Source organism: Nesoenas mayeri (genome assembly GCF_963082525.1).
Source record: "Nesoenas mayeri genome assembly, chromosome: 3".
Classification (NCBI taxonomy): Eukaryota; Metazoa; Chordata; class Aves; order Columbiformes; family Columbidae; genus Nesoenas; species Nesoenas mayeri.
This window is the reverse complement of record NC_137544.1, coordinates 92,111,844-92,134,679: the sequence shown is the minus strand read 5'-3', so window position 1 is coordinate 92,134,679 and position 22,836 is coordinate 92,111,844. Positions and strand designations below refer to the sequence as shown.

Genomic DNA, 22,836 nt, shown 5'->3' with positions numbered 1-22,836 from the left:
CTTCTTTGGACTGGTACCACTGGCAGATTCAGCTCCATGCTTCTGAGATGATCAACTTTGCACAGACTTCTCAGACACAACTTCTTTATCATATGGTAGAACTATAGTCTTCCTATTAGAAGAATGGATAAGGTTTTCCCCAAGTGGATGCGAATTTATACTTTAGAGGCAAGGGTACTCGCTTTCCATTAAGAATAATCACTGTGTTGTGAATCGGAGAAATTTGCACAAAGGGGATAATGAGTATGTCGAACAGTTCAGTGGAAGAGGAGGAAAATCTACGTATTTTCAAAAAAAATATTACTTTTTTTTCGAAATAAGGTATTACAGAGCAACTAACATTCCTGAGAATACTCACAGAATCATGGAATGGTTGGGGTTGGAAGGGACCTCTAGTCCAACCCACATGCTAAAGCAGGTTCACCCAGAGCAGATCACATAGGGACTCATGTCTATCCATTCTGCCCTTGTTTGAAAATGTCTCCCTTTCCACACCCTGTGCTTCCTTCCAGATTTGTCTCCCCTTACCATCCTTACCATCACCCTCTTAGTCCTATTTTTAATAGGTTCGATCTCTTCCAGTGGTGGACTTTCTTCTGTTTTCCTCTGCTTTTAAATTTTTGACCTTCATCAAATCTCTTCTGAAAATAGCAAATGATTCATTGTTTCTTGCAGATAATTTTAGCTCTCTCACCAATTAAAAACCTCTCTGATCACAGAACCTATGTATTTAAAGAAGCTAGATTAAACTTTGGAAAAAATGGAGAGGGCTTAGAAGATCCTGTTTCATTACAAATAATGAACCATACACTTAGGATGCTGAATGTGAAAATGTTCACTACTTAGAGGTCTGGATGCTGTTAAGTCACTTTTGGATATAGGATTCTTTACAGCTTTCCTACACATAGTCAGGAATAATTATTCAGAAATTGCATGAAAATAGACGACATTGAACAAGAAAAATGTCCTCTTCTTATACAATAACAACTGCTGCTACATTTTAAATTGACACTTTACCACCTTTAACCTGAATTCACTTTGAACACAGATTAAGGTGCCAAAGTCAACTGGCTGCTTGCAAATTCTCTACTATTACTTAGCTCTTGTGAGCAAGGCTGGATTTTTCATTTAAAAAGTGATGAGAAAAGACAATTTAAAGAGAAAACAAGCACTTGCACTACAGTTCTTCCAATTCTGCATAATTTTCAAAAGAAAATTTTTGCGACCCTCAAAACGCTCAAACAAACACAACGGAAAGTCAAAGAGCTTCCAGTCTACAAATAAGCCATAACAAGGCAAGTAAGGGACACAACCAAGAACTGTATAATATGCAGTGGTCATAGTAACACAACTGCCTAGGGCTTTATTATAATTAAAAGACACCAAGAAAGGCTTAACTTTAAGAGGAGCCCGATAATTAACATTAAAGTTGAAAGAGTACTAAAGCAGGGACCATGACAATTAAACATGCCTAAGAATGTAAATATATGGATATGAAGTGCAAAGTGAATGTTGCCAATTTTCAAGTCAGTTTTCCTAGTGAAACCCTAGTGGGGCAGACAAAAAACAGAGCTTATAAAAGAACTTGGTTGCAACCTTAGCCACAGAGTCTTGACCACAGCCCCATAATAAAATTACTAGTATATTAAGCATGTGAATGCGGGGTGATACAGAAAAGAAGATGGGGGCCCCATGGCTGGGTAGCAAGCCAACTGTGATTTTAACTAAAAGCAGATGCTTTCCAAGAGAGAATAGGTGCAACTTGCTCTTTTATGCAAGTCACGCTCAATTCACAACCATTTTCTTAGATGTACACCTTCAGCACAGGAGTTCATGTGGCCTAAATTGAATGTAATAATCCAGATGGGAGTACAGTGATTCTGCATCCTTTCAACTAGAGGGTCAGGTTACGCAGCGATCCTATTTAAAAGCATATAAAAACACGAGCTATTCAGTGTGCAGCTGAGAGCGCAAGAGCTTTAATCTTTACATTATCCATATGAACACACTTTCTATTTTTGGTTATTGTGCCACACAAAGCTAATTGCTGCTGCTTTAGAACCAGTAACCACTAATGGGTAACTTTCACTTTTTGGGGACCAGCTCTGACTTTATCCAGGTCAACCACAGCCAAAACCTGTTGCCAGTTGGTGGTGCATGTAAACCCAGTGGTCTGAATCCACCTGCACATATCAAATGAAGACAAAGGAACGCCCAAAAGTAAAAGCAGGTTCAGCTGGCTGAACTCCACTGCGAGTAGGGAAATTGAACTGTACACATGTCTAAGGAGGATCCTACTAGGCAGATGTGGATTGAAGAGCTGCCCTCATTTACTAAAATATTATTTAATTATATGAAAGGATTTCAGGTTCTGAAACCTCCAAGCTCAGCACCTTGCTAAAGAGCAAAGCTCCACCAACATTGTGACCTTAATTCATCAATTTTTAGTTTCTTAACAAGAACTGTGATTTTTTAAAGCATTTTTTTTGGCATTACATGTGAAATCTAGTTGATGAATTGATAGATTTTAAAAGAGGTCTTTGGAAGGATGGGCAGAAATCTGGATAACCTTTTTTGTTTGCTAGCCTCCCACTTTTCATGCTCTCCCCTCCTGAGCTAGATTGAAATATGCCAAATCACAGGAGCTGTTACCTTACAGAGCTTCCTACTCACAGAATGAATCTTTTGTTACATGTGGAGGTGTTAATCCCTAGGTAATCGGCAACTTAATTAGTTCATAATGAAGATGAAAGGCTCCCTGGCTTATGTTGTTGCTGATTCTTATAGGTTTTCTTGTTTTATTTTATTCAAAGAACTATGGGGTGTTAACAACTTCTGCAATAAATCAAATAAAAATAACATAAAACAGGGCCTACCAGTAGCTCCATCCTGGGCTTTGCTTGCACGAGCAAGGTCAGCTTGGCATCATTGCAGATGTGTTGTTAGACACTGGATTATAAAGGAAGCACAAGAACCTTTATGTTTGTGACTCCTGAGCCTCATCTTCTTGTGTAAATGTGCCCAACCATACAAGCATGTTACCTTTGCCTTTTTGCATGACAAGTGACTGTGTAGCTCTGGAAAGAGAGTTAGAGAAATCAGTCGAGTAATCAGAAAACGGTCTACTTAGGGTAAGACTCTTGCCTAATATGTCCTCCATCCCTGCAAATGAATCCCAATTCGTGACTGAGTACAAAAGCCCAAAATGAACACTGTTCGTTCGATCTTTTTGCCCAAAGTAGAAGATAAGGTGGCATGTTTGTAACTATAATTTCACCAGCTCCACATACAATTACCAAAAAGATCAGTGTTAACCAGGTCTGCTGTCACTTATAGAATTACTTATCCTTTTTACTGTAAAATTACATCAATTCAATACTTTTAATAAAACCCAATAAAACTTACACATCCCTTTCTTTCTGTAGCATCCATTCAAGGTAGTATACAGATGGAAATCAGAGATACAGAGAAAGGAAGGGTTTAAGCCTCAAGCCTCTCAAGTTGAATCAATGCCACACGTATTTTTCGACTCAGAAATACTTTCTACATTCATATAGTCAGCCTTGCACCATCTACTCTCCAACCCACATGTGCACTGAGTTTACTCATTGACTTCCAAGCGGATTGGCTCATTTTTCTTTCATTCCTCTTTACATGAAAGCAAACCGATCAGTAATAAACAAAAAGTAACTTGTATGCTTCCTATTGCATGTGGGAAATGGTTAGAAGGGCACAGTGCTCTTAGTACGTGAGCTGATAACCATCTGCAGTCCAAAGATGCAAAACAATTCCATTAAAATGATGTCTCTCTTTGGTTGCATCTTTTTGATAATAGAAAAGGAAATTCTATATTCAGGTTCAGATCTGCAGAAACAATTCTGCAGCCAGTGCAAAACTCAATACAAAATTCTAGATTTCAAAAGTACGAGATACACTGTACATAGACAAGGAGATTAGGAATGGTGACTCACGTTTGAACAGTTGCATCATGAAGATGGTTCCTGTATTTCATTTCCACGTGAAAGAAAGGTTCTATTTGGATCAGTCTTTGTTTAAAAGGCAGGTTACAATCAAATGCAATGCAATTTTGTATTATAAAGTGATCAAAATAAAACAAGGGAAAGATAAATCAAAATGCACAAACCAAAATCTATTTATGGTATTTGGAGACACTGTGGAGTTGTCAGTTAGTCTAGAAGAATTTTATGAAAATATAATTAAGCTCCAAAATCAAATCACTCTTTTCTCTCATTATATATAGACCACTTTATAACAAGGCAAATTAGCAATACTTGCCTTGCTTGCATGATGAAAAAAAATTCTGTTTACTTTTATTATCATGCATCATATTAAGAATCCCAGCCTGCAAGTGCCATCCACCACCTTTTAAAGAAACTAATTGCAAGCCACTTTCAATATTTTTTCTGTTTTTAATTTAATACCCTGAGAGAGACGTAATTGGGCTGGAAGGGAGAGGTATTCACTGAAGCCATGAATTTGCTGTATAAATACAAACAAGGAGGAAAGCTAATACAGTAAGGGACTGTGGGATTAATTTTGAAATTGTCTGATTAGTGGATTGCTGCCCGTCAATAATTGCCTTAGATTTTCCCAAGGCCCCGTCTTTATTGGAGTCAGGCAAGTGCATCTGCCTACAGATTCCGTCAATCAGGTCTTGCAGCTGGGAGGGTCTTCAGAGAGCACACAATTGTAAGCCTGCTGGGGCGAGTTGTTAGACAAAGCAATATATACCAGGCATGATGAGCAGTCAATCTCTGTTCCATTGATAAGATTTTACTTACTAAAATTTTCCTATTCTGTTTGGTGTAAGTTCCTTCAAGAATTATTTTAGTGAAGTACCATTTAGCTGAGTTCAAATGAAAAAATACCAGAGGTGTTCCTGCAGGATACAGTAGGAATGCTGCATGCACCTAAATAACACGGTACGCTTGTGTCTCTTGCCTTTTATTCTTCCCTCTCTATTTTTGCAGGTGAGCTGAGTTCTGCTTCCTTAGGATGTTGCTAGGAGTATGCAACATCAGGACTTCACAAGTTCTAAAGCCACAAGGAGGATGAAATACAAATTTAGAAAGATGACCCAGAGAGTCTGGAGCAGATGTTGCTAAGGTGCAGTTTCATTTAATTAACTCTTTAAGTAAGTAATTCCCATAAGTAGTTCCAAAACCTTGTCTTTGTTTTCTGCAGTAGGAAACTATGAACTTGCACCCACAACCAAATGAAATGCGAGCAACCATTACTTGGCATGTCGATTTGGTGATCTGCAGTGAAGATCTGCTGACCAAAGTCATCCGATTGTTAAAACCACAATCCCAAACTTTTAAAAAAATAAAACTCTGGGCAGTTTGTTTATGGCATTTCCATTCCTAGACATATTTATGTCTATCTTGCCAGCCTTTAACCAGAAATACACAAAATAGATTTGTCTATGAACATAGTATACAGAAATGAAGTAATGGAACAAATATGTCATACATATTTATATTTTTGTTCTGTGATTAGTACATTGGACATTCATTTTTCAGCTACAGTTGTACTTTTTTATAATCATCAAGATACACAGAAGCTTCTGGAATGCCGTAATTTGTCACACACGAGGCAAAGTTAAGGTCTGCCTCTGAGGCCAGGGTCCCTCATTTAATTATGACCAACAAAGCTTCAGTTTGAAATGCTGACTAACAACATTAATGTTGTAATTAGCATTGCTTTTACAACCCATGTCGTAGCTTATGGTGGATTTGACAAGGAAGCTGATGCCACTGAAATGCAGCTTCGCCTGTACTGAAACACGCCATCCTCATGTAAATCCCATCTGAACAGTTGCACTCACATTTGGTTACGATTGATGACCCAGCTCACTGACAGTGGGTCCTAGTTTGGTTGGGGTCTTCCCTATTTATGTGGGGGGTTTTTAATATAGAGAACACAATTATTAGCTTCTGTTGGGTAACATTTCCAAATGGGTTTTAAAAAGCCACTTGATTACAAAAGGGATCCTGTGGTGTGATGTCTGTGATGGAATGAGACTGAACCCAGTGGAAACTGGACTGAGGACTGATCTCCTGCCTTCTGCTCCTAACCCACTTTTGGTCTCTCATTTAAAGAACAAACCAAGAAGGGACATTCTGACATCTCTGGAGAAAGACCTTCCTTCAGGCTGCAAAGCGAAGCACTCAGAGGCTAGGAAATCTAGGAAATACCTTTTATACTTATTCTCACCCCCATTAACCATGCTATGGTTATGCACTACACCATTGTCTCGCCTTTGACGAGGTAACCACACAACAGATCTGCTGTGGAACTCACACTTCAGCACAGAGAAAGGGCACTCCAAAGGACACCCTGAAACACTTTCCAATTTTCAGGTGCCTGATTTGTTAATTTAAGCACCATTCCTTTTTTAAGCTTTTCCTACATTTAAAGATCATACAATACCAAGAAGTTCTCCCTGAAGAGAGACAGACAGTCCATTGAGAGTTACGCCTTCCCACATGGTCATGATCTGATAACCACCAAATCAGTTAATATCGTAACTGTCACCCTGATTATAAGGAAAGTGTTCTAGTATTTCTCACAACAAACCCAGATACAAGTTACGTTTAAAGGACATAGGACATATGCTGAAATAATGAAACTGCACTTGCATTTGAAAATAAAGGTCTGCAGTGCTCTGGTTTACCTATGAGTAAATAACTCACTGCAGAGCATTAGGGGGAAAAAAAAAAGAGACCGGCATAGAGAAATAATGATAAACCAGTGATTTTCTCTTTAGCAAAGACAAGAGAAGACTTGAGGAAGCCCCTACTCTTACAACTGGAAAAGGAGCAGCCCCATTTCAGAGGGTTTTGACTGCAGGCAGTCTTGGTTTTGGAGATGAACTGAAGCTCCACTCTCACAAGAGGGATTTTTTTATCATTTTTTTGCCAGTCTCTGAAAATAGACAGATTGTCACTGGTCCAGCGAAGTCTGTAAGCTATGAAGGGTGCACAAAGGGACATTAGTCCCCCAAGAAACACGCTATTGCAACTTGATCCAAGTAAGGAGCTTAATATTCTGAAATGTGGGAAGCAGACTGTGACAGAGACTGTCAAGGATTTCCTACTGCCAGGCAGACATTTTCCTTTCATATAATTTTGAATGTTTTTATTCATTTTGTAAGCTTTACCACCTGCCCTTCCCTTCCATGAATAATGCCCACATAATGTCATCACACACAATAAACTAAGAATCTGCCAACAGCAAACATGGAAAGATGCTTCTTTTAGCTCTTGGATTATCACTCACTTGTGTGTCTCAGAAAACACAAGGTCTCATAAAAGGCATCGAACGTTAACGTACCTGGGCTACTTTGGGCTGATTTTAAACTAGACAGTCCATAGGAGACAACACCCTGAGAACAAGCTCAAATTTAAAACTGAATAACTATCTCAGACATGGAGCACACCAGGAGAAATGGTCTTTCAGGTAAGCAAAGATTTAATTTCTTTAGAGGGTAACAAGCATGTGCTTACATAAAAGTGTTAATCACCAGTGCAAATCTTAAATCACTGATGACACGTGCTTTCTGAGAAAAATTCTACCTGGTATACAAATAGTTGGATCTTCTGCCATTTTCAGCTTCTGATTGGCTCTGCATCTATCCTTGTGCACTGAAGAGAGCAGCACACTTATTTCAAGGGATCAAATACAGCTACAATAAACTCTAGTCTCTCAAGGACTCTTCCCACTAGGTATACATGAGTAAATATTCTAGTGGCCGCAGCTGCTCATGGTGCCTGAGCCCTCGCAAGCCCCGGGCTGACGGACAACACATACACGACACGTGACAGCTGCACTCTCTCAGCCAGGAGTCCTGATGAGCAGGGACTAATCTACTCACAATAAACAAGTTAGAAACAGCAGCACTGGGAAATGAGAAGCAAATCAATTCACAGCACATACTTTGTGTTTCTCCCACTTGAAGCCAAATGGTTCCATACTACTCTTTAGTAGCAATACGCACCAATATGAGATATGTAATTTCCTTTAGTTATAACAAATATTTATCCTTACTCTTTTTACCTTCATGTGAGGTACAGGGAGTAAAAGATAACCAGGCTCAGATTCCATTACTACTGCCTTTACCACCATTTGCATTTCATCCTCAACTTCACTCCCATAAGACGATTTAAATCTCCAGGATGTTCTTCCCCCAATCCCTTAATTTCCTTCCATTTCCCCTTTCCTACCTCTTCTTCTCCCTATCACACAAAAAAGCAGTCACGGTGCCAACATACAGTCTCTGGTATGTAGCAGTTTCCGCTCTCTGCCAAGCTATTCCACACATTTAATTCTGAGGTGAAAAGATTTTCCTAAGATTTCACTTCTATTCAGTCTTTGTAAACGACCCTCAAGCGTAATTCTTCTCATGACATTATTTCCACATACCTCATCATGAGTCACATACAAAAAAATTCACTGCTTGACCACAAATAAAGTCATAGTCTTTACTAGAAACATGACTGATGATGAGATATGAGAATGCAAAACTCCAGGTTAGCTGGTTGCATATTGAAAACACTTCTCACTTAACATACAAGTGTAGTAGGATAAATGGATCTGTAAGATAAGCAAAAAAATAACATTTAGATTAACTTTTCAGAGGTGGTGGTCTTCTAATTACATGCTGAAGACAAACAACCTTTCCACAGGTAAAAGCCTGGACTTGACCAGATTTAATAAAGCTAAAGAAATCACGTGGCTCCTCAGTTTACTAAGTGTTCCCTTTTTTGTTGCTCCTTGTGGAGAAGAACAGATGAAGACAAAGGAAAAAAAAATATTTCTAATAGTATTAACTGGACTGCTGCATTGAGCATGCCTTAATCTTCGATTTTAGAAGAAGCCAAACAAGGTAGAAGCTCTAACAAGTGAAATAAGGAGTAACAGGCAAATTTCAAAAGCTGTTAGCTCCTAGTCAGGGACGGAGAGCTGGTGAGATGAGATTTGAGAGCTTTACACTGAACTTTTGGTTAAATTTAAAATTCTCAATGGGATGAGAGTAATCCCACTCTGGGCATGGCCACCACTCCTCGCTCACTTCCAGAGTGGAGGATCTCTTGGGACCCTTGATGCATCTCAAACATGCCCAGGGGAGACTTAACAGCTACAGGAACAGCATGAAAACCAGAAGATTAACAGCAGCAAGGCCCATTGTACAAGCTCAGAAGCAATATTCCAGCACTGGTCCCTCCTGGCCTCAAGCATTTTGAGTGTTGATCTCAAAGTTGCAGAAGCTGTAGTAAAATCTGTGGTGCAATACATAGACTTCTTATGACTTGCTATTCAACTTCAGCTCTCTAGAAATTGCCATCAATTGCAGAAAAGCTTTTGGAGAACAGGTTGATCTGTCATGAGTGACTGAAATATTTATGTCCATCTGGAAGAATGCCCAACCGGTCAAAGTTCCAGCACAGATTAGATAGAAGTGAGTGGTCAGCTCCTAGAGACACCTCCAAATAAGCAGCACTCTTCAATGGCCTCCTGGCAGGAGGTACCTCTAGCCAGTTGCAACATCTGCTGATGGGACCATTTAGAGGTTCAACTGGAAACAGGCAACCAAAAATTCTCTAAACACCAGTCACTGAGGTTTGCTGTAAGGCATGCAGACACATCAGTTACTTGTGAAGCTTTGTGGAGTGTGGAGCTGCAATGATTTCTCAAGATGAAACATTTCTCAACACTTACAACTTCTACATGCCTGTGAAGACGATGAACAACAGTTGGGACCCGTAAACTGAAGTGCTCACAAAACTCTAGAAGGTCTCTAATGGGGTTGAGTAGAATATCTGACTTACCAAACTTTTATGTACACATAGAGACACACCAACTCCCTCACAGCTCTTCAGGAAACCTTAAACACGTGGGAGTGACAAAGAGTAACATGGGCTGGCGTAAGCAATGGGTTCCCTCCACTTCCTTACAGGACTGATAGTCTTGAAGTTGGATGTCCTTAAGCAAAACCAAATAGTTACATAAATTACCTGCAGAAAGGCTGGAAAAGCGAAGATGCTATTCAGGCTGAAACAAGAATGCAGCATTCACTTCAGAGTAGGTGATTCTCCTCATATAAAGCTCTGAAATTAGGCAAATATGATTCATGTTTGGTTTGTAGCTTCCAGGCATAGAGTTACTAAGTGTCTTTGTTGTTAAATAAATACAGACACCAAATCAAGACGAACTACCACAAAGCTGTTAGATTATTTGTTCTACTGAATTATGCATTACCTTTTCTAAGTATACAACTTTTCTAATGCAAGTGCCCCACAAAGCCCCAAATTCTAGCAGGTCTACTTGCCATATGGACAAGCTTCTCCAACCGTCTGGCTCCTCATGGAAATTCTATTTGTTTTCCTATTGATTTTATTATGTTTAACAGCATACTAAATCATTCCCGAGGTTGACAAGTTTCTGGAAAATTGATATATGCTGTCTAAAACTGCCTGAGGCAGGAATAAAACCAAAACAAATGGCTTCTTTTAAACTCTCCATTTGCATTACTACAGCCAGCATACAAGTGCCATCTTGTTTGGTAGAAGAATCCTTCTCCTTTGTGTAACATCTAAAGCACAGGAAATCTTTAGAAGATCTTCTTATGGGTCTGCATGTTGGAGGAAGGTGATTGCAAAATACCAGACTACTCTTAGTGTGGGTGGGACTAAAGAAGCAGATTGTCAGCTAAGATCAATGGGCTGGATTCTGTTGTGGAGAGGTGGAACAGTGAGTAAATGCCTTGGAATCTGCAGCTTAAGGCAAAAGTACTTTTTTTTTTTTTTAGTGAGACTTAAATACTCATATTTAATTCTTCCCCTGAGAAGACTGTACTTTGAAGCATTTAAGTAAGATCAGGATGAAGCAAGGGTAGTTTTTGTTTGTTTTAAATCTTGGAGGCATCACCATTAAGCACTACAAAAGTTGTTCCAAAGACTGGACTGCATCGTGAAGAGCATCTCAAATGGGAACTAGCACCCAGCCAGCAGTTTTTACTTTGTCCAGAAACTAAAGGGGAAGGTGAATTAGTGAAAACAATCTTGATGCTTTGATGACAGATATCTGAAAGCCACAAGAGTTCGAGAGGAAGTGATTAAGAAGACAGAATTTTAACATCTCCAGACAAAGATCTGTCAAAAACTGAGAAAGTCATAGGAACATATGCATCCTTTTTAGCCCCTCATTAGGCTGGTATAACGGCTGTGTTCTGGCAAAGAAAAAAAACATTTCTGTGGGAAGTAGTTAAGACACTGAATTAGCTGTCAAATAATGGCATTACTTTTGCAGAGCTGCAGACATGTAAGATATTGATAGCCATAAGCTTCTCATTTTGGTGGCATAAAAAAAATTCAAGAGAGAGATGACATTTTCCAGTAGTCCCTGTGATGTTCTGAATTCTGCTATGGAGAAACCAAACTACCTCATGAATACATAACTTGATTTGTAGGTCAGTTCTCTGAGAAAGCAAGAAGCCTCCTGGGAATTAACAGTGAGAAAAACAGTCCCAAGGAGATGTCTTTCATTTAGAGACTTTTATGAGCATCCAAAAGATAGATATAAAAAAGCAGAAGATGCTACAGTCCTCGCATTTTTAAAGACTGAAAAAAAATAATTTCAAACAAACAGAAGAGTAAAAAAAAAAAAAAGAAATACTCTTCATCTTAGCCATTGAAATGAGCTTCCAGAAAAGATCAAGTTTATCTCCTTCTTAGAGAAGGCCAAGCAAATTCAGTTAATTTGCTAATTGTTAGATACTGTAGAGACCATATAGAAAACTCAACAGAACTTAGATAATTCTGCTGATGGAGATAGCAGAAAATGCTGCAGCAACATCAGCAAATGCATCACTTGCAGAAGAAAAAAATCTCAGCTTCTTTGCTTTGCATCTCTGTTTTCAAAGACAGTAACATGGTATCACAGTTTCTAATTTCATACCAACAAAATCTACTTCGCAGAAGTAGGACAGGAATATTTCAAAAGGCCTAAGAAACATGATTGCAATCTGTGCTCACTTTTGTATTACAGAAAATGGTCTTTTTTAGTTTGGTAGACAGAATGCAGCGAAGCTAGTAAGATCTGTCTCCTTTTTTTCCCCCTGGCTAAACAATTCCATAATCTCCAAAGTACACTGTCTACAGCTAGCTCTTAATTTTGAAAATTAAAGCACAGAGGTGGGTGATTAAATGATGCCAGCCTTTTCCTAACTAACACATAGTCCCTGTGCCAGCAGTTATTTGGACATTTGTAGTTAGAAATCTTGTAATCCAAGATGTCTGACACTTGCTATAGGTGTCATCTGTGCTCATCTGCTAAAGACAGGAGCTTCTGCCAGCTTACAGGTGAGCTTGATGGCTTCAATGGAAGAAACATCAAATACACTAAAAATTCCATGGAAAAGCCACATACACGTGCTGTTGCAAAAGGTTCTTCTGCCACTACACCTTTGCTTGTCCTTTGCAAACTTGGCCAAATTGATAATCCCTTTGAAACATCATCAAAATAAAACAGCCTGTAGGTGGAAGAAAAAAACCTCATGTGTTAGGCACTCCTAGCAGGAAGCAATGAGCATTCTTATTAAAACAGAAGTCTAGAAAAGCTTTTCAAACATCTACAAATGGAAAAAAGTTTTTTATGGAGAATAAATCATGCCTTCATGAGCACAGTGTGGGAAGACAAGTGTTGAAAAATTGTTCATTACTCAAAACAAGCATAAAAATACATTATATCAAAGATGTAAAAAAAAAAAAAAGTCAGGTTAAAGGAGTCCAAGATGTACTAGAACTATTTTATTAAATCAGGAACAGCATCAGGCCGTGGGCTGTAGTCCAGTGTTAAAGCTCAGGAAAGTGGGTACTATTTAGAAGGTCAGACAAGTGCATCCTCACAAGCTGCATCCTTAAGCTGAAATGTTACTGATGGAGCCCATGTTGGGAAGAAAGAGAACTAGGACTGTTAAATTACTTCTAGAACCAACACACTGAGAAAAGATGGCCAGAAATGTTTTTATTTTGCACAAGTGCAGAACAACATAAATGTCTTTTTGATACCTTTGAGCAAAGTTCCTTAAATCCCACAGTACATTCAACTGCGTTAATCAATGATAACTGAATAAGCAATAATAAGACAGGTAAACAGACCTCCTAATAATGTTGCTCAAATAAATTAAAGCTACATATCTCTGAACCATCAACAGTATTAGCAGATGCTCTTTTGTCAGCCTACTTTTGAAGTAACGTCATCACCAACTAACTTACAAAGATCCTTTTCTTCTACAACTAGGTACCCTCTTTTAAAGTCTCAACCAGAAAACAGGCAAACTGAATGGCTGTTTTTTGAAGGAGGGCAGTAGATGTGTCTGCTCATGCAGTACTGACTAAAAACCGAGACAGCAAGTCTTGCGCAGACAGAACAGATAAGAAATCTGTCTGACAGTCCACTGGAATTTCATTTGCTCTGCAGACAAAATAACAAGGTTGCTTGGAGGTAATCCAATAAACTGTTCCAACAATTATTAACAGAAAGGATTCAAGAAATGAGGAAAAAATGTTTAAAAAAAAAAAAAAGGTTCAAGGTTTCAAGATTCATTCATTTTCAACACTCATTAAATTCCTGAATCACCAGAACCTTGCTGACATGAACCTTTAAAATGAAGGCTCAATCATAAAAACCTTCTCATAAAACGCGAATAAGATCCAACGTTATCCTCAATCGAGGAATATCGACATTAAGCACTTTAACTTCCACTCTTTCTCCAGGACCTAACCCCAGACTTCTTCTTTTCTTCACTTTAGAAAGTTTTGCTTCTGTTATGTTTCGTACTGGAATCAAGCCTGCTTTCCCCACACCAATATCAACAAAAACTCCAAATGGTGTCGCATTTTCCACTTTTCCAGTCAGAACAGTACCAACACTTAAGTCTTCAAGGCAGACTATGCTCCTCTTGAAGTCTGGTTTATCAAAATCTGTTATAAGAAACAAGAAACAAAAATAAGGCAATGGAGAAAAAGCTTGTATTATATTCTAAGGATTGTTTCTGGCTGATTGTTTCTAATTAAGAAGTCATCCCAAGGTAGCTCTAAGGTCTCAAGTACAGCTTCATTACATTTTAAAAATAAAGATCCATCTGCAATAAACAACTTATTTAATATATTTTATGAATCACTTTAAAAGACAATGATTAATGGAGTACTAAGTATAGTGAACTCTGTGGTATGAAACTACCATGAGAGTATCAGAAGCTTGTAGTATTTTAACAGCTAGTGACAGAAATAGTCTTTAAATCTTCTTGGAGCTAGGGAGAAAAGACTTCAGGTGATTCTTACTTGGGCTACAGAAATTACATGTAAAATTCTATTCTTATACAAATTGGTAGGCAAGAAAGTGAATTCTCAGTCTCATCACACACTAAAGAGAAAAGTCAACAGAGCACTGTTCTTAGGCTTGCTGTTCACCTGCACCGCATCACACAATCAACTGCTTCCCATGACATCACATAATCAGCTGCGTCTTTGCACTGACAACATATAAATCACATACATGTGGGTAATATCCCAATATATTCAAGTTCTCATTCTGCATTTAAGGGCACATATGTTTCTTTTAAACTGTCTTGTTACTTGCTTACCACTTTCTGCTCCCAAAGAAACCCCTTCTGAGCCATCTTGAGGACTTCCTTTCAGCCTTCTCCTACTCCTGTTTTACCTTTTCCAAGATACAATGGGACTGAGATTTTCCACAGAGAGCATCACCAAAAACAGGATTGCGACCATTTTACTATATTTATCTTTGAGAAATAAAATACAGCCTGAACAACTTCATAGCTAAAAATGCACTGGAAATCAGTCTGTAACTTCACCAGGCTGTGGATCAGAACCCAACCGAGTACGTAAGCTGGCCAGTGCATCAAGGGGCTTTGAATGACATAAAAATTTCTGCTGAAGGAATGCACCTAACTACTCAAGTCCAAAATGGTTAATCCTTTTATAACATTATATTGTGCAGAAGCGCTTCAATGGAAAAAAGCAACTAAACAGCCACTGAGAGCAACAAGCAGCAGAAGAATCAGAGGAAAGATGGGAATCTTTAAGTGTTTGCAAGCCTGTTTTTTTCATTGATTACAGTTACTCGATTAGCTGTTAAACTTTAATGTTAAGATGACAATTTCTTGCAAGAAATGCCTTGCAAGACCTTGGCTAGAAAAATATTTTTTAAATAATATGATAAAAATATTCTATTCCTTTCCTTTCTCCAAATAATTCTTCCCTTTTTCCTTTGTACTAAAATCATTCAGGAAAAATAAACAACATAGAATTTCAATTATATTTAAGAGGATACTTAGGAAAGCTACTCCTTGGTCTGTAATTCCCTAACATCATATCTCTACTGTTGGAAAAAATAAGATAATTGAATCTTAAACCAAGACTATTTTTTGCATCAGGGTAGAGTATGAACCATTCAATCTGCCTAAGCCCTACTAGATGCAATGCGTTTCCTCACTGACGGTCACTAGCAGGGTTGCAAATACAATGAGAATTAAAGCTATACAAGGCTACTAAGCTGTCTACTCTAGTCAGAGTCTGTCTATAGTAATACTGAATGTACTGGGTGAGATGAATATGACTATTTCCGCCACAGATTTTATTTTGCTTTTACATCTTCATATGCTAATAGTCTATTCTAGGGTAATTTAGATGTGAGACCACCAGAACAAATGGAGAAATAGAAAATACTCATTTTCAAGATCACTAGTGGGAAATAATCATAACATCTGCAAGGAAACTACTAACTAATCTAGAAAAAGAGGGAATTTTTTTTAAGTGTAAGTTTATTATTTGTTATTACAAGCCTCCATCTTTGCTGCCTACCTTTATCTCTTGCTGTTACAAGACAATACATCTGTTTTGTTAAACAAGAGCATCTCTAGATGTTTTACTTCATTGCTTACCTCATTTTTGTTCTATTCCACCTCAAACTGTTCAGCACTATTGCAAAGTTTTAACCAAGGTAGGTCATGAGCCACGTGCTCCAACTACACTTGTCTCCAGCAACTGGTGCAATAGAAAACTACGCATGACTACACAACTGCTCCACAGACCTTTACTACTACTGTTTCAGCTTGGTCTCAGCTTCCCCTCTGTGATGGAAAGCCACCACAGACTTACTCAGTACAGAGTCAACATATTGAAACTATTGTTAACAGCCATACAACTCCCCTTCCTATGGTTGAAAATACCACGATTTAAGACAGAATTCACATTCCTTATTTGACTATGACATAGCCTCTACCTTGCCTGAGAAAAGAAATGGAGTTACATGTCCATGTGTGATGGATGCACCATGAAAATCTACTCCTGACTTCAGAAGAAGAAAACGTGCTGCTTTAAAACTGATATGTAGAACAATCAAACTGAAATTACAAACCTTCACGACAAGGGTTTACCTGTTCGGATGTCAAAGCCTTCAGGCTGAGTCAGACCATCGATGATCAGCTGCAGTGTGTGCACTGTTGTATTTAGCCTTTTGGCTGTGCCTTCCAGTCCCTCCTTTTGAATTACTGCATTTACTTTTTGCTGCATATCTGACTTTCCTATGTCATTTGCATTTCCTCCAATGAGAGATAAAAACCTGTGAAGTTCAAACAAAGATACAGAGAGAGATTTGTAACATTCTTCAGTGGAAACCTTTGCTACATTTAGGGGTTTCAATTACTTTTGCATTGATGCATGAACAAAACTTCCAATTAAAAAAAAATACAAAACAGTGAACAGTTTCCCTAGTTCATATTCTCTCAACTCATCACTGATCCAAGACAAACATGGAAATTTAGAGTCTCTGTACACACATATCTCCTGGAATAGGCTACAAAACCAGATGCAAAATTTCAACATGTAAATCACTTCTCAGACTGATGATTTATGTCATACTGATTTTGACTGAAAGATTTATCTTACTATGAAAGTTCCCTAGAAATACGTGAGAGTGCTACAATACTATCATTTTTACTGTCACTCTCACTCAAATTAAAATGAATGGCAATTTAGTAAAACAACAATTAACATTTAAAATATTAAATTAATACAAATAATCTTTAACCAAAATTAAGAATAAGACAAACTTTACATAAAATAGTTCTCTTGCCTATGAACTTGATGGTTAAGAATAATTAGTTTTTCAGCAGCTAAGGAACAATCAAGTCAAAGTAGTCACACAACACAAACACCATTTTCCTTCCCTATTGTCACACACACACATATTACAGATTGATACAAATTTGGACTGACATCTAAAAAGGCTGAAAAGAAATACTAACACTTTAAAATAAGCATGTCTTGATCTGAGATATATTTTTAAAAAATAAATTATATAGTCAATAAAAAACCCAAACCACACTGAGATTTTTAGTTCATCAATGTTGGCACATATGCTGAGAATCACAGAGAACAGATGACAAAAATTCATATGCAGACCGTACTCCTTATTATCAGTACTGATGCCTTAGACGTTTATTTATCACTGAATAAATGTCCCTATTTTACTGAAGCACTTAAAAAGGTAAAACAATGCTTTAATGGATATAAACCAATGAAAATGAGGATGCAGCTCATAGAAGCTGAGCCAGAGTGTACTACATAAAGTAACTTGCCCTTTTCTCAGTAGACACTTCAGTTGGCTGTCCTGGTGCCCTGCTCTGCATCTCACCATGAATAAGCCTCTTCCATCCTGCTTTATCATGTCCCTTATTGCTGGAGGGAGGCACATAGTTTTTTGCATGTTTTTCACCACAGCAGACAGATAGAAGAATTATTGTCCCTGTCCTCCAGAGTCCAAATAAATGTTCCTTCTAAGTTCCTAAAAAAAGATGCCTCCTTCCTGTCCTTATTCTACTTCACGACAGGTGTGAACTACAAGCTATAACAGAAGTGCTGACCTTCAGGATCACACCCTGCGCTGGGAGTGGTGGGAGACATTCCAACAATGTAAGAAAGGAAAAGCCCTGGTACTCATCCTCCTTTTCTCCCTTTCAAAAATAAATGTTGTGCTTTTATCAAAACCTGAGGACTCACAGTGGTTTGTTTGTTTTCCTGTTCTATTTTTGTTTTTTGTTTTTTGTTTTTTGTTTTTTGTTTTTTTACTTGAGGAACCCAACTGACATTATTTCAGGTGGTGAGGGATAAAAAGTTATATGCACTGAAATACAAAATTAAATTTATTTTTTGTGAAAATATAAATTCAAGTAGCATAATTAAAACAATATCCAACTGTTAATAAATGACAAAATAAATCTTTGAGCACAAGGGCAAATCTGCACAGAACCATAGAATCATTTAGGTTGGAAAAGACCTTTAAGATCAACCATTAATGTAACACTGAAAAGTCTGCCACCACTCCATGTCCCTGATCACCACATCTACAAGTCTTTTAAACACCTCCAGGGATGGTGACCCAAGCACTTCCAAAGCCTGACAACTCTTTCCGTGAAGAATTTTTTCGTAATATCCGATCTAAACCTCCCCTGGCACAACTTGAGGCCATTTCCTCTTGTCCCATCACTTGCTAGTTGGAAGAAGACACCAACTCCCTCCATGCTACAACCTCCTTTCAGGTAGTTGTAGACAGCAATAAGGTCTCCCCTCAGCCTCCTGTTCTCTAGGCTGAACGGCCCCAGTTCTCTCAGATGCTCATCAGACTTGTGCTCCAGACCCCTCACCAGCCTTGTAATCCCCCTCTGAACTCTCTCTAGTATTTCAATGTCTCTCCTGTAGTGAGGGGCCCAAAACTGAACACAGGATTCAAGATGCGGCCTTAACAGCACCGAGTACAGTGGCACAATCACCTCTCTAGTTCTGCTGGCCACACTATTCCTGGTACAAGCCAAGGATGCTGTTGGCCTTCTTGGCCACCTGGGCACACTGCTGGCTCATATTCAGCTGGCCGTCAATCAACACCCCCAGATCCCTTTCTGCCAGGCAGCTTTCCAGCCACTCTTCCAAGGCTGTAGTGCTGCACGCAATCACTTCATCCAGATCATTGATAAGGAGATTAAACAGAACCGGCCCCAGTATTGAGCCCTGGAGAACACCACTGTGACTGACCATCAACTGGATTTGGCTTCATTCATCACAACTCTTTGGGCCTGGCCATCTAGCCAGTTTTTTATCCAGTGAAGAGTACACCCATCCAAGTCATTAGTGGTCAGTTTCTCAAGGAGAATGCTGTGGGAAACAGAAAGTCTAGGCAGACAACATCCACAGCCTTTCCTTCATCCACTAAGCAGGTCACCTTGTCACAGAAGACCAGTTTACTCGAGTAGCACCTGCATTTCCTAAATCCATGCTGACTGGGCCTGATCACTTTGCTGTCCTGTAAATGCCACATGATGGCACTCAAGATTATCTGCTCCAAAACCTTCACTGGCAGTGAGGTCAGACTGACAGGGTCTATAGTTCCCTAGATCCTCCTTCTAGCCCTTCTTGTAGATAGACATCACATTTGCTAACCTCCAGTCAAATGGGACCTCCCTGGTTAGCCAGCACAGCTGAGAAATAATGGACTGTGGCTTGGTGATCACCTCTGCCAGCTCCCTCAGCACTCCTGGATGGATCCCATCTGGCCACATAGACTTATGTGTGTCCAAGTGGTGTAGCAGGTCATCAACCATTTCCTCTTGGATTATTGGGGCTTCATTCTGCTCCGCATCACTGTCTTCTGCTCAGGGGGCTGGGTACCTGAAGCACAACTGGTCTTACTATTAAAGACTGAGGCAAAGAAGGCATTTAGTACCCCAGCCTTTTCCTCATCCATTGGGACTACGTTTCCCCCTGCACCCAATAAAGGATGGAGATTCTCCTCAGCTCTCCTGTTGTTGCTAATGCATTTATAGAAACATTTAAAATTGATTTTTACTCTTTTGTCTTCACTCCAAAATGTCCACTAATTTCACCAAAAGGAGGAGATCCATTGAAACTTGCTGTCAGAACTTCCATTTTTTTACTTAATTCAAGTGCAAGCATGGCAATTTAACTGTACTATTAGCTGAAACACACACATTTGGAATGAATAATTAGAAATATAATTTCACATTAATTTTCTTACTGCATACAGATCTGTCATGTGGCAATATATGAAGAAAAAAAAAGAAAATTAATCAGGATTCAGTGGATGATGCTATTCTCAGGATTTACTGAATTTTGTTTTGATTGACTGCATTTCAACTTTTAACATCACTGCTTAAAGTAGTTTGAGGTGGTTTGTAAACAAAGTAAATATCAAAACAGATGCAAAATTGTTTGTAATATTAAATACCTTTTTTTTTCTCTAAACTAACAACATACCACTACCATTACTCAAATATTTTGTCTAATAAGATACTACATATGAAAAATAACAGACCTTCTATGAAACTGTTTTCTGTTGGTCTCATAAGAGCACTAAAAGTGGTTGCCGTGATAATACTGAAAATACACGTAGGTCCAGGCTAAGTGTTTTTCACAAAACTAGTGGGTGCTGCTGGCTGGTAACATTGATGGATGGACAATGCCCCACCAGAGCACTAGTGACAGGCGGCAGCTGCCCCAGCTTTGACTGACGTGCCAGATGTAACACGGCAAACCCGACCAGCCTCATGACTCAGCCTTCTAAATAATGTGCTTTACCATCCACCCCTATAAGCAAGTTTGCTGACATTCACGTACTTGGCTTTATTTTACTTCAAATGGTAAATTCTGCTCAAGTACCTCTAAGTAACATTTTTTTCCCCACTAGGAGTTTTCAGAAGTGCATTCACTTTGTAAATTGATAACAGGGTGGGTTTCACTGCTAATAAGTGCAACACATGGAACAGTCACCAATGTATTAAAAAAAAAAAAAAAAAAAAGGCTATTATGTACAAAACTGTTGACTGTGTGGGTAATGCAATCAGAATGCACAGTGATACATGCAGGCTGCTGGGAAGAAAACCAGCCCGAAACAGGACGCAACCCAGGTGCCTGAGCCCTTACTCAATTGCTATTCATGAAAGTTATTTCATCCCCCTTCGTCTGTCTCCCCCACTCTCCGGAAATCCCAATGAAAGTATTTATCTCATATTAAAACCAATTCCTTATCTAAACAAGGTTGGTAGGTTTGTGCCCTACGTTAACAATTACAGTCATCTAAATAACTTATTTATATGGTTACTTCTCCAAAAAAAATCTTGGCTCCACCTGAAGATGATGCATGAACATGAGTCCAAGTACATGAGAAGTCCCACTGATCTCAGAAGAATGATTAATTTTCTAAACATCAGGCATTTGGTTAATAATATTTCAGAATTACAATGTAGGCATAATAAAACACTCTAACAAGGCTCAGCATGCACCTACATATATAAGAAATAATCTTTAACAGAAACAATCTATTTCTATTTTGGAAATTCTCACCTTTTTAAGGTTATGTTTTGGTAAAACTTATGTACTATAATATTTACAAATAAAAGAAATTTCATAGCGAGCACGGATGTTGAATCTAGCCATATATTTAATGTATCATTTTCACTCAAACAAACATAGTCTGAGGCCACTTAGGAAAAAAAAAATCAATATAAAGCACAAATCTGACTGAACAGTGACACATTACATTGAACATATCTATTTTTAAATGTCATTGCTGAGAAAAAAAGTGACATTTTTGCTTATTAAAAAAGCAACACAACAACTTCCTTTGAGAGTTATTTCAAGGTCAGAAAAAAGATATTGCCAGTAATAAGACTGGATTATGGAGGGGGGGGGGGCAGGAAGAGGTTTTCCTTAATTTACATATTGTGATGTTTGTAATGTTAAAATGTCTCTCTAGAATTTTTGAAATATCTCATTCAACTTGTAAATGAGAGTTCTGGCTACACAACATAGGAACATGAATGATCTGTGCAAAAATGAAAGTCCTTCAAGTATTTTCCTGGCTGCATGTGTGAACTAAATAACATGTTGCAGTAGTTGAAGTGCTATGTTTATCTACTAGAAAGATAAAACCTAAAGAGAAGTTAACAGAAACAGGAATGGGAAAGAAGAGATGTCTTTTCTGAAGTGAGGTAATTCTTATAAGATATACTATCCTTATTTACTCAAATGTTGAGTGTCCGAGTGAATGGCAAACTTTCTGTTCAAGGCACATCAACTCAGACAAAAGCTGCCAGAGTCTAAGTAGAGTCTTTCAGCACAAAGCAAGATTCAGCTAGTTTAGAGACTTTGAGTTTTATGGTTCTAAGATTTAGATGATATTCAGAGACCTCTGCACCCACCTTAGTTTTAAAAGCAATCTTTGCAGTCTTACAGGACCTACAGAGAATGGGCATGGCTAAACCACTGATGTTTTTTATTTAATACATAATTTCATCCTTCTTACCCAGATAAAGATAGAAAAGTAGCATAAATGTAACAAATAAGCACATCGTGTTCACTTAACATACACATCTGCGCAAAATTATAGCACAGCTCTTGCAATGCTTAAAAGATAATGCAAATTTCAGTGGAATGCAAAAAACAGTCAGAAAAGAGTAAAAGTATTACCAAGGGAAGCCTTCAGTAAGTTTTTAAGAAGTTACTTTAAACCCCCCCAAAAGCTTCTTATAACGTGCAAGAGTTCTAAAGCTTTGCAAGGGTTTTAGTCACAGTGATTTCTGTTTTATGTAATCATTTCCAGCAACACGACTTAAGAGCTGGGAGTACTGGATTCATTACATTAAAGCAACATGATACACCATTACATCTTGTCACAGTGCACACATGAATTAATGGTAATGCAACATAATCACTCTGA

At 38.4% G+C, this 22,836-nt stretch overlaps 1 protein-coding gene across 1 annotated transcript in view; it reads right to left on the bottom strand.

Moving 5' to 3' along the window:
* Positions 1 to 13,373: 13,373 nt before the first annotated feature.
* SRBD1 (S1 RNA binding domain 1) overlaps positions 13,374 to 22,836 on the bottom strand; it is a 124,689-nt gene continuing 115,226 nt past the window's right edge. The window contains exons 20-21 of the mRNA XM_080342907.1: positions 16,484 to 16,668; positions 13,374 to 14,006 (exon numbers count right to left, since the gene is read on the bottom strand). Coding sequence (XP_080199033.1) covers positions 13,717 to 14,006; positions 16,484 to 16,668 — 475 coding nt within the window. The 3' untranslated portion in view covers positions 13,374 to 13,716. The remainder of the gene's footprint in view (positions 14,007 to 16,483; positions 16,669 to 22,836) is intronic.